A 10,234-nucleotide genomic window follows, 5' to 3' on the forward strand; every position below is an offset into this window, starting at 1 on the left:
GCTTGCCTAATGCTTTCTATCTGTAAATCTCAAAATTTTTCACAAAAGTAGATGTGAGTAGCTTTTTCCCTCTTTTACTTAGGAGAAATCTAAGGGCTTTGACATACAAGCTGTGACAAATTTTGCTGTAGTATCCTAAGAAATTATCACTCCAGATCTCTCTCCCTCTACAGGATACAGCTGTTTCTGCAGCAGGACTGGCAGAAGGGAAGGTATGCCTGCTGCTCAGTCACTCCAGTGCAATGTTTGCTGTCTGACTCTGGCTGCTGACGAAGATGTTTTGAAGCTAACGTCTTTGTACTGGAGCGGTTGATGCACAAGCAGGCATTTCTCCTCCTGACTCTTCTGTGGGGTTCACAACTACTGATGGGCAGATAAGTGGAAGTTCTGAAATCCTGCACCTTGAAATTCTGCGGGGCTTAGCTGCCAAACGGCTGGGGCTCAGAGCTTGTCTCTTGCTCACCACCCAGTCTGCACTCAATTCAATTGACATATGCTTGGTTCCCTATCTACTGCATTAATTCAGGAGTCCAGTCCTGAAACTTCTAAATTGGAAAAGGATAAACAATTTTATTACTAGAAATTTTCTTTTTTTTATGGGTTCATATGGTTTCTTATGGGTTCATTCATTAGGGTGCTGTTGACACTGTACCAGATTCTCTGCTTGTGACATGAAGGTTTGGAAGTAGAGGAAAAAAGTACAAGCAAAATCCCTGTTTCTTCTGTTATTTTTGATGCACAGTAAGGAAAATTGTAAACTTTTTTTTTAAATGAGGAAAAAACTACTTTGATATTCAATATTTTCTTTCACAATGCAGAGAAAATTTAAAATTATATTATTATTCACATACTACAGATTTACAATTCTTTCTAGTACCTATTTCAAATAAAGACAGCTCATTTTAAAATTGCTGGTACTGAGCAATTATAGTTCCCATAGAGTGGAGGCCAGATTTATGGCTGGTCTTTAATGCTATGGTGTTTTTAATCACAGTGTAATAAAAATACATAGGAATGTCATCGTTATTTTCCAAGCTCTCTAAAAACATGAGTTTTTTCTCTATCTGCATTATAACATCAGTCTTAATTTACATATTATTTCTCAGCCCTATGGCTATGACCTTCCATTTTGTTTAYAAGTCTGCAAAATTAATGCTTTCCATTTTGAAACCGGTATATTTTATCACCCCCCCATTTTAGCTATGTCAACAGGAAAAAGATACATTAAATATCTCCATGTTAGTACTGTTCCATCTCTAATAATAGATACATGAGTAGCTATTTAAAAGTGAAGAATTGCTACTAGGCTATGTCATAAACAGCAGAAATTTCTACTTACTAACTATATTGATAACAATGTATTTCTCATTCCTAAAGAAGTAAATTTTGCTTTGTTTTTGTAAGATAGTTTTGTTTCTATATGCATATACTTAATACAGCTATTTTAATTTTTGTCAGAATTTCAGATGTTTTTCTGAAAGAAATAAAAAGGAAAGTAAAAATTAGAGGAGTTTTCTTGCCTTTTTTAGAATTGCCAGATATTTTCCATTTCTGTCTTCCAGCGGTTGAAACCCAATTGATGATCCGTTGTTCCACTGATGATCCCTTTTGGTGGTGTACAGCAGAAGCACTTCTGGCCCAAGGACTTCTGGTACTGGATATGCAACACCATCTCACAAGTTTCATACACATTTTCCTCACCTTACCTAGTAAGAGGCAATATAAGAGAAAACACAAAGTTTGTAACTTCAGGCGGTAATCTTTTAAATGCAAGTCTCAAAGTACATAAATGACATACATTTTAGGGGATATAGACTATTATCATTCTCCATCCTGTGTTCTCCATTCTCATTTTATGAACTATAAAACCCTTGGCTGTACCCTAACATAAATAATGACAATCAATATATTACTTTATACCTGGGGTATTTTGCTTGTATTACTGTCACTGGCAACTTTAAAAATAATCACTACTACCTGGAAAGCACTACAGCAAGATAGTGCTTTTTTCTTTAGTGTAGTTGTTATAGCTGGAAAATATGGACAAGATTTAGTCCACACAACTTCAGGACATTTGCGTGTGGGATGCTTGAGTTGTAGGCCTACCTGACTCCTACCCTGCAATGCTCTCAGCAGGGATTGACCATTGTGTCTACAGTATTTAGAGGCCTGCTGGTATCTACCCATAACTGCCTCATGTCCAGTGCCTGCATTTAGTAAGCTGGAAAGGGCTGAAGCAAGTATCAGAAGCAGCTAAAGCATCTACCATTTAGAAACAGGTCTTTATGATCTTGGGGTTTCTTTATACTTCTGAGATTGTGTTAGAGTAGCTACATTAACACAGAGGCTTTCTCACAACATATAATAATTTTTTCTGCTTTCATTAGTCACTCAGGTCCCTGAACATCTTAACAAGGAAAATATTTTTCTTTCAATGCAGCTGGATCTACATCAAGTGTTTTGCCAGTACAGCTAAGCTGGTTAGAGGGCATGGTGTCTGCTTATTTTAGCCAATAGTGTTTGCTGGCAAAGTTTCATAGTTCAAGCCAAATCTTCCTGATTTAGGAGGCTATTACAGCTTCTCTAAGTTCATCATTATTTCTATGACTAATAAGTCCTTAGGAATCTACATTTCCTGTTCAAGTCACAGCCTTTCAGCATCTAAAAAAAGGATCATTCAAACCAGCTGGCAGTTTAAGTAGCCAGTGGTTTTTTGCTGTCATATTTTGTTCCATCCATTTTGCAGGCATTTATCTCCCATGCTTTGAATGGAAAGTGAATCCTCCTTTTCTGCTTAGTTTATACTGAGGTGGTCATCACCTTGAGGTCAGCCAGGATGCGCTTGGTTCTAGGAATGCTTTTTGAGTTAGGTGCCAAGACACTTGCTATTGTCTTATACTCGAGGGCATAGCCTAGGTTAGTTTTTAATCATATTTAAAATTGAAAGGGGCTGCTTTAACAGATGTTGAAAGTTTTAAAATTGTCTACAAGGTTTTGTCAGCATAGCAGTGTTGCCTAGGAGCATGAAAAAAAAAAAAATCATAGGTCTGCTGGCAATACCTCCAGCTTGGATGAGAGGCTGCCAACCAGCTGAGTGATACTGTCAGCCTGCAGGAAGGTAACCCCTGGCTAGGAAAAACGCCTCTGCCCTGGGCACTCTGCATCTCCAGCAGAGGGCTCTGCCAACATACTTAAGAGAACACGGGTTTTCTAGTCTGAGGATTAAAATCCTGGATTTTAACCTTTTAGTCTTGCTCATGGTCTGCAGTTTCTCTCTGCCCTTAGGCACAAAAACCACAGAGGACTGTTGTAATCTCTGGTAACAGACACTTGTGCAGTGGGTGAGGTGGAATAAACTGAGAGACCATATCTTCTGAAAAGCTCATTTTAACTGGAGCAAAAGGTATGAGAACAAGAACATACAAGTTATATTTGTGCTAGTAAATTAAACATGCCCTGCACTGTTTTCTGGTGCTGAGACCAGCTGGCAGGGAATGGCATCAGCTGTTCAGGTCTCAGCCTCTTAGAGAGGATTGTCACATGCATGCCCTTTGGGGTTGCTTTCCAGCCCATGCTAACTCCTGACCCACACCCTCGAGCTGTTTGGGAGAGTGACTGTGAGTGGAAACCATGCCAAGAATAGTATGAACAATTTAACTGTGAAAGCCTTGGGAATGTTCTCTTGCACTGTGTACTAGTATAGATGCAACCAGATATTTAGGGGGAAAATTGCCCTTCTGGTAGTATATCTAAGCAAGTTTCCCAAAAACAACAACAACAACAAAAATCCAAAGACCTCCTGCTCTAGACCTGGCATGGAAAGGCTGACATATCCATGATATGTAAGCTAGTATAAATGTGACTTTAGAAAGCTGGAGACATTTCAGGAAAGTCCTGTTTGGAGAATATGACTACAAGCACGCAGCCAGTACTAGTAAGCCCAAGTTTGCATGCACGCTCAGTGAAGATTTCTTTCCTATTATTTGTGCTTGTTTGTTGCCAAAGAAACACCATTAAAACAACAACAAMAAAAAAAAACAAATAATGCAAAAGTAACTAAGGCAAAGAAGTCTCTTGTGCTTTCTCTCGCTCTCTCTCTAAACCAGAACCACCTATTACGCACGTATGGCAAGAGAACAGCTTCGCTCTTTCCTGCAGCAGGGAAATTATCCACGCGCAGCAGGGTGCGGTTACCCAGCACAGCCCTGCCTTGCACCAGAAAGCCTGTAAAGAAGAGACCATTGTTCTGCCACAGATGCTCCAGCATAGGCTACACTGCACGGAAAAGCATAATGGTTCTTCCCACTAAATCTTTACTATCCCAGGGATTTCTTTCTCAGGGTGCCTCACACAGCCAAAGTGAGCTAGAACTGTGTGCTTCTTTCCCTAGAGTGTAAAAGGTTAAAGTTTTCCAGCCTAGAATTGTAAGGAAGCTAAATTTATTCCTCTTTTACTTCTTAAGGCAAATAAAGACCGTCTGGAACAGATTTTGATAAGTTATTTGCTTGCTTTTTTAGCCTTATTTTTTACCTTGGATAAATTACGAACAGCAAGACTGACTTTTTCCTCAGAATATATTGCCTCTCAGATATATTTATTTTGGGCTCTCGCTTTAGTTGCTGGACTATAACAAAGATGACATTTTTGCAAACTGTTTATCTGTCAATGGAGTTATATAACTGTATAAAAAAATATGAAGCCATGTCTTAAACTAACTTACTGAAATGCTGCCATCCAGCTTTCCATCTCTTGATTTTTGTCTTGTGGCTCCATGGAATTTTTTCTTTCATCACAGCTGATTTCTGTACAAGAAAAATGTTTCATATATGAAATACACACAGTACTCCCCTTACTTCCTCCCTCTTTTTCTTTAGAAAAAAGGGTTTCAGGCTCTCTCCATCAAAAAAGGAGAAGGGTATACAGAACATTTCCCTCCTGCTCTTTTGCAAGTAGGGAGAAGTTTAAATCCCTCAGAGTCCAGCAGAGAGTGCTGTACATACACCCAAAACCAAGGGAATTCCATACAGCTGTTCATTGCCATGTGCAATTATCCACATTGTCCTCACAGCTACAGGAATTAGCGAGGCCATTGAGACTCTTATGACCATAGCCATTATCTTTCTGCATGGACTGCCATCTACTAGCCAGGTAACAGTAGAAACAGAAAACTAGGATAACTTGCTATCTCAAGTGAAAAGGCAAATGAAGAACTTTTCTCCTACTTCAAGCCTTAAGAGGTCTCCAACTCCCACCAGAAACCTCCCATCCACTCCRGGGAATTCATTCCTTCTCACCTCACTTTGCTTCTCATTCAAGTGATTCCCAGTGTCACTGGTCCTCTCTCCCCATATGAAGTACCAGTTCTGAGGCTTTCTTTGCAGGGCTGCAAACAGACCGTTTAAGAAAACAGAATAGCAAGTATATACCCCCATACACCCATATACCCACATCCTCATGTCTGGGAAATCCTGAATTCAGGAAGTTAGCAGCAGCATTTAAAAGTCTCACAGTTTTGAGATTGTTCAACTACCCAGTCCCCTGAAAGATAGGGAAGTGTTATTGTCCCTGTTTTTCTAAATGGACATATCTGCACAACTTCAGGGAGGATAATTTGCATAGATACCCAGGCTGGCTCAACCAAGAGAGCTCCAGGTGTCAATACTATTGCAGTATCACCCAGGCCTAGATGCAGGCAAATCTGCCCTAGTGGGAGGCAGCGTTTAGTTATGAGACTGGATGACACCTCTTGAAATCCAAACTAATATCTGCACATAGCACTGTGCAGATGCATCAGCAGGCTCAGAGCTCTCAGCCTGGGTCCCACTAGGTGGTGTAGACATGAAATCATGAGCAAAAGGGGCTGGGAGAAGACCTAGGAGGTCATCCAGTCTATCTCATTCAAGTTATTTTTTCAAGCTCAGAGAGAAATACCTGTGGCACAGCAGCTAAATGGTGTTTCTCAGAAGTTCCTGATAAGCACACTAATCACAGCACCAGCCTTCCTTACACGATGTGGTCTCACCCTCCATCCTTTATTGCATCAGGAAATCTGATTTTGGAGGTCTGGACCTTGATGCCAGCTACAGACAGTACCAAAGAAGGAAAAACAAAAGGTAAAGAAAAGAACAAAAAGTTTACTCACATTCAGAAAAAGCATTTTTACTAAGCGCTTTTGTTGGCTTTTGACCACCCATGAGCTATAACCTGAGCATTTCGATTTTGATATTAAATCAAACATGTTATTATTTCCTCATAATGAGAAGGTTCCCGCAGCGAGGAAATGGCAACAATAGGAGGTGGACTGGAGTATGAATCCAATATGATGCCAGCTGTTTTTACTGGCAGGCAATATCTTTATTCTGAATATGTGACTCATAAGTAAATGCTCTCTCTCGCTACATGTGCTTTCACATCAATGATAGTTATCTATCCCCCCTTTGCATCTCTYCTCCTATTTGTCTCACAAAGTTATTTTGTACAATTAGCTCCTTAACCTAGGCATGCATTAATCTGATTTTTATGCAAGGCAAATCTTTATCCAGAGGAAAGTAATGTCATTGTTTCTATAGAAAAGTCCTCTCAAAAGGCAATGATCCTCTTCCCCAGATGGATGTGGCATTTCAAAAGCTTTACTGGTCAGAAAAATTCTGCTTATCTCCTTAGAAAATGATAGTCTTATTGGTTTAGGAACAAAACAAGCAGACAGATTATAAGAGGTTGCTCAAGTGAGGAATTACAATATTAAGCAACATCCTGTCTTCTGTCCCTGTATTTCCTTTAAGTTTACTGGCCCAGAKATAGTAATACAATGTTGCTCTTTTTTAGTGTTTTCATTCTATTTATGTTTACACAATCTCTAAGCTCACTGCTGATGTTAAAAAATGTCAACACAGGACTTTATGTTACATGGGAAGTAACACTGTCTTCCTGTCACGCAGGTGACAAAAGTGACTTACCTTGGTTTGTTCAAAGGCAGAAGCAGAGTCAGGACATAGATCCCCATTTCCTGGCTCTTAAATCCTGGCCTCTAACCATTACTCCATTTTTTCCTTTGGGATGCTATTGTTTAGCTCATTAACTCTGCAAACCTCACATTTTGGGGAAAAAAATTAGGATGCCACATCCCTTCCCTTCACCTCCTGATCTATTCCAATGTGTAGTTTACAGATACTGCCATATTTGTGTGGAAAAAGATACCTGTGGCATTGAGACCATTGCCAAATATTTCAGATACTTCCCCTTGAGAAGGAACAGACAATGTCACAACTTCTGTAATCTGATCCTGCATAGCTGGTTTTCCTTTTTTCATCAGACTATTGAGTGGTATAGTAAGATTACCTGCATAAGCAATTGGTATCCACGAGACTCACTGCCCACTCAGTCCTGCCATGCAAATTCAGCAGCACATCAGTTCTCCCAGGAAGGCCTCTCCATTAAGATGACTCCATGCGGCCGACCCTCAACTTTACATAACATACTGTCTACACTAGGTTARACTTATTGGTTACACAATGCTAAAGAAAGCAGCACAAATATATTGCAGCTCTCTGAACTGATCAATCACACTAATTAATTTCAAGAGGCCAGAGATGGTAAACTCATACCCTGGAATAGTTCCCCCCAGAGCCTCATTTCCTGTTGCTCATGAAAAATGATAGAAAATAAAATCCTCTCCCTTTGGATTCTTCTGCCCTTGAAAGGTTCCCAGCATGTGAAAGTGAATTCAGTTCCTCTACAAGCGGAAGCCCTTTTTCCTGTCAGACTTGTGGAGCCCAATGCAAATAACATTTGCACATTTGCATTTCTTACCATGTATTATTCTACTTACAAGAGAACAATGCAAATGAAAATGAAGATGGGGGTGTTTTGGCAGAAGTGATGATGGGGAAAGCCCATAGATTACACAGAAGCCCTGGTACCAGATGTGCTGTGAATTACCCAAGACAAAGAAGAGACTGTTTCTCTCTCAGAAAGAGGATTTATTTAAATATCTTTTACAAAGTGAAAAACACACACAGTTTGCTAAGGTAATGGTCCATATCATTGCAGCAATGCCATGATAAATCCTTTGCCTTCAGGTCCCACTAGCTGAAAATAAAGAGGGCTTAGTACTAAATTCTGCATCCAAAGTAGATATTTGCACTGACAGTAAAAAAAGTGATTAAATCAGAGCGGGAGAGGCAAGCTAGAGCTTGCTCTTATCCCAGCTATGCCACTGTTGACTCTGGTTATGACAGCACTGTCAGGGAACCAGGCTCTGAGCCCATTCACAATCCCAGTTCATGGGACATTTATGTGGTTTATATACTAGCACATTTTCCAGAGCGAACTTAGGCCAAACATTCTCACACACTTGCAGAACAGAGGCTGGTACCTTTAGTGCAAGTTCTTGCTCCTGTGAGCTGAACAACAGTTGGCTGCAGGTGAGCCTTCATGCTGCATAATGCAGTCCAGCTACCCACCCCAAGTGCTGTCTTCATATTGAGCATGGAGTAGATGCTTCAAATTCAGAGTGTAATTGGGCTGCAGCCAGCAGTCGGGATGGAAACGAATGGGTCACGAAGCTTGCTGTACTTATGTTGCATTTCAACGTCATTCCTAATCTTGTGGAGTGTGACCACCGGCAGGTTGCTTGAAATCCGTGCCTCATTTTGCTCTTCAGTAAATTAACAACAAAGATGCAAAGGACATGTTTGTGATATGTGCTAATTTGTTGCATCAAAGTGAGAAACAGCCTTGGGAACATCTTGTATTGTGGTATGTACTAATTTGTTACATCAGCGAGAAACAGCCTTGGGAACATCTGTGGGAACATYCTACAGCCTGTGGTGGGGGGCATGTACTCCGCCTGAGAAAATTGAGCTGAGCTAGCGAAGTAGCAATGTTAGTTTAGATAGCCTAATATGGCACACAATGCAGAGGAAGACTCCAGCCTTCATCCCCACGACCACCAGAGGGCTGAAGAAGACCCCCTAGCAACAGCCGGCGCAACCGCAGAAGTTACAGGAGGTRCCCCGTATACCCGGAACTGGAATCGCATATAAGGAGACTGTGAGGGGGGGTTGCGCGCGCCGTTGTTGGTGGAGCAGGAGACTCCCCCCCGGCCGCCCAGCGCTGTTTTGCTTACTTGTGACTTGCTCAATTATTAAATTGGAATTTATGCAACCCGGCCCGAGTGGTTGTCAATTTGTCACGTTTACCTATAACAATGTTTGTCAGATGTTGAATCACTTCAGCTATTTCAAAAGGTTTTCGCACAGGATTGATACTTACAGGTCTGTTGAGCTTTATGGAGGAAAGACACTAAACTGGTGCAAAACATTATCCTGCATTTCAGCTCCAGTGACATGTACAGTGCGTTGTTTTATGGCCATGGGGCTAAAGTTTAAATACTCTAAAACACCAGCATCTCCTTACGCGGCTGGTACAGTGCCTTCCCGCAGCCACGCTCCTCGAGCGGAAGGCTGGCGGCTGGTGACACCCCGTGACACCTCCCGTGGGGCTGAGGGGCAGCAGTGGCAGTGGTGCCCCCCACTCCGCTGCGTCCCCCGCAGCCTCCCCAGCTGCTGCTCTGCCTCCTGCGCACACCAAGCCAGGCTCTGTGCTGTAGGAGGCAGCAGTTAAAAAGGAGGCTGGCAAGGAAGCACGCGGCAGCAGGTTTTTGCTGTTTGGTCTCCAAATTTTGTGTCCTGTATAAAAGCATGCAGGAAATTCAAGTGCTCTTCATGTGAGACCAAGATTTGAGACTAAAAAACGTGAATATGTGTATTTTAGAGGACATCTGGCAACAGTAGCTGTGCTTTCTGAAGGCGGCACGTGGGCGGCAAAGAGGTTGGGGGGGGCAGCAATGGAAAAAGGAAAGTTGACGTTTGGATCTTCTTTTCCCTGAAGTTTTCCTTCCGGGCTTTAGCTCCGCTGTCTGGAGTTACCCCGCTGAGCCGAGGGACGACGCAGAAGACGTGTAGGTAGCGGCTTACCCCTGCGGGGACGCTCGCTCGCTCCCTCTTACCGTGCACAGCCGCGTAAAACTCCGCGTCTGGCCGCGGGCGAAGCGCGGGCCCCGCGGAGCGGCTCCGCCACGTACCCGCGCACGGTCCCGGCCCCAGGCGGCGGGACTACAGCGCCCGGCGTGCCCGGCGGCGCGCCGCGACATGGCGCCGGCCGCGTCAGCTGACGGCGCAAGATGGCGGCGCTGCGCGAGGCGGAGTTCGCCGCCCTGCAGGGGCTGCTGAAG

The 10,234-nt window shown here is 42.6% G+C and overlaps 1 protein-coding gene and 1 long non-coding RNA gene across 2 annotated transcripts in view; one reads left to right on the forward strand and one right to left on the reverse strand.

Moving 5' to 3' along the window:
- Nucleotides 1-1,526: 1,526 nt before the first annotated feature.
- Nucleotides 1,527-5,993, reverse strand: LOC112960909. Its single transcript, XR_003251884.1, has 4 exons — nucleotides 5,932-5,993; nucleotides 5,295-5,383; nucleotides 4,721-4,802; nucleotides 1,527-1,706 (listed from the first exon to the last, which is right to left on the reverse strand). It is a non-coding gene; the product is annotated as an uncharacterized LOC112960909 (long non-coding RNA).
- Nucleotides 5,994-10,162: 4,169 nt separating this feature from the next.
- Nucleotides 10,163-10,234, forward strand: part of COMMD9 (COMM domain containing 9) — a 6,887-nt gene continuing 6,815 nt past the window's right edge. Inside the window, exon 1 of the mRNA XM_026055591.1 lies at nucleotides 10,163-10,234. Coding sequence (XP_025911376.1) covers nucleotides 10,184-10,234 — 51 coding nt within the window. The 5' untranslated portion in view covers nucleotides 10,163-10,183.

Source organism: Apteryx rowi, unplaced genomic scaffold (genome assembly GCF_003343035.1).
Source record: "Apteryx rowi isolate R43461 unplaced genomic scaffold, aptRow1 scaffold_124, whole genome shotgun sequence".
NCBI lineage: Eukaryota > Metazoa > Chordata > Aves > Apterygiformes > Apterygidae > Apteryx > Apteryx rowi.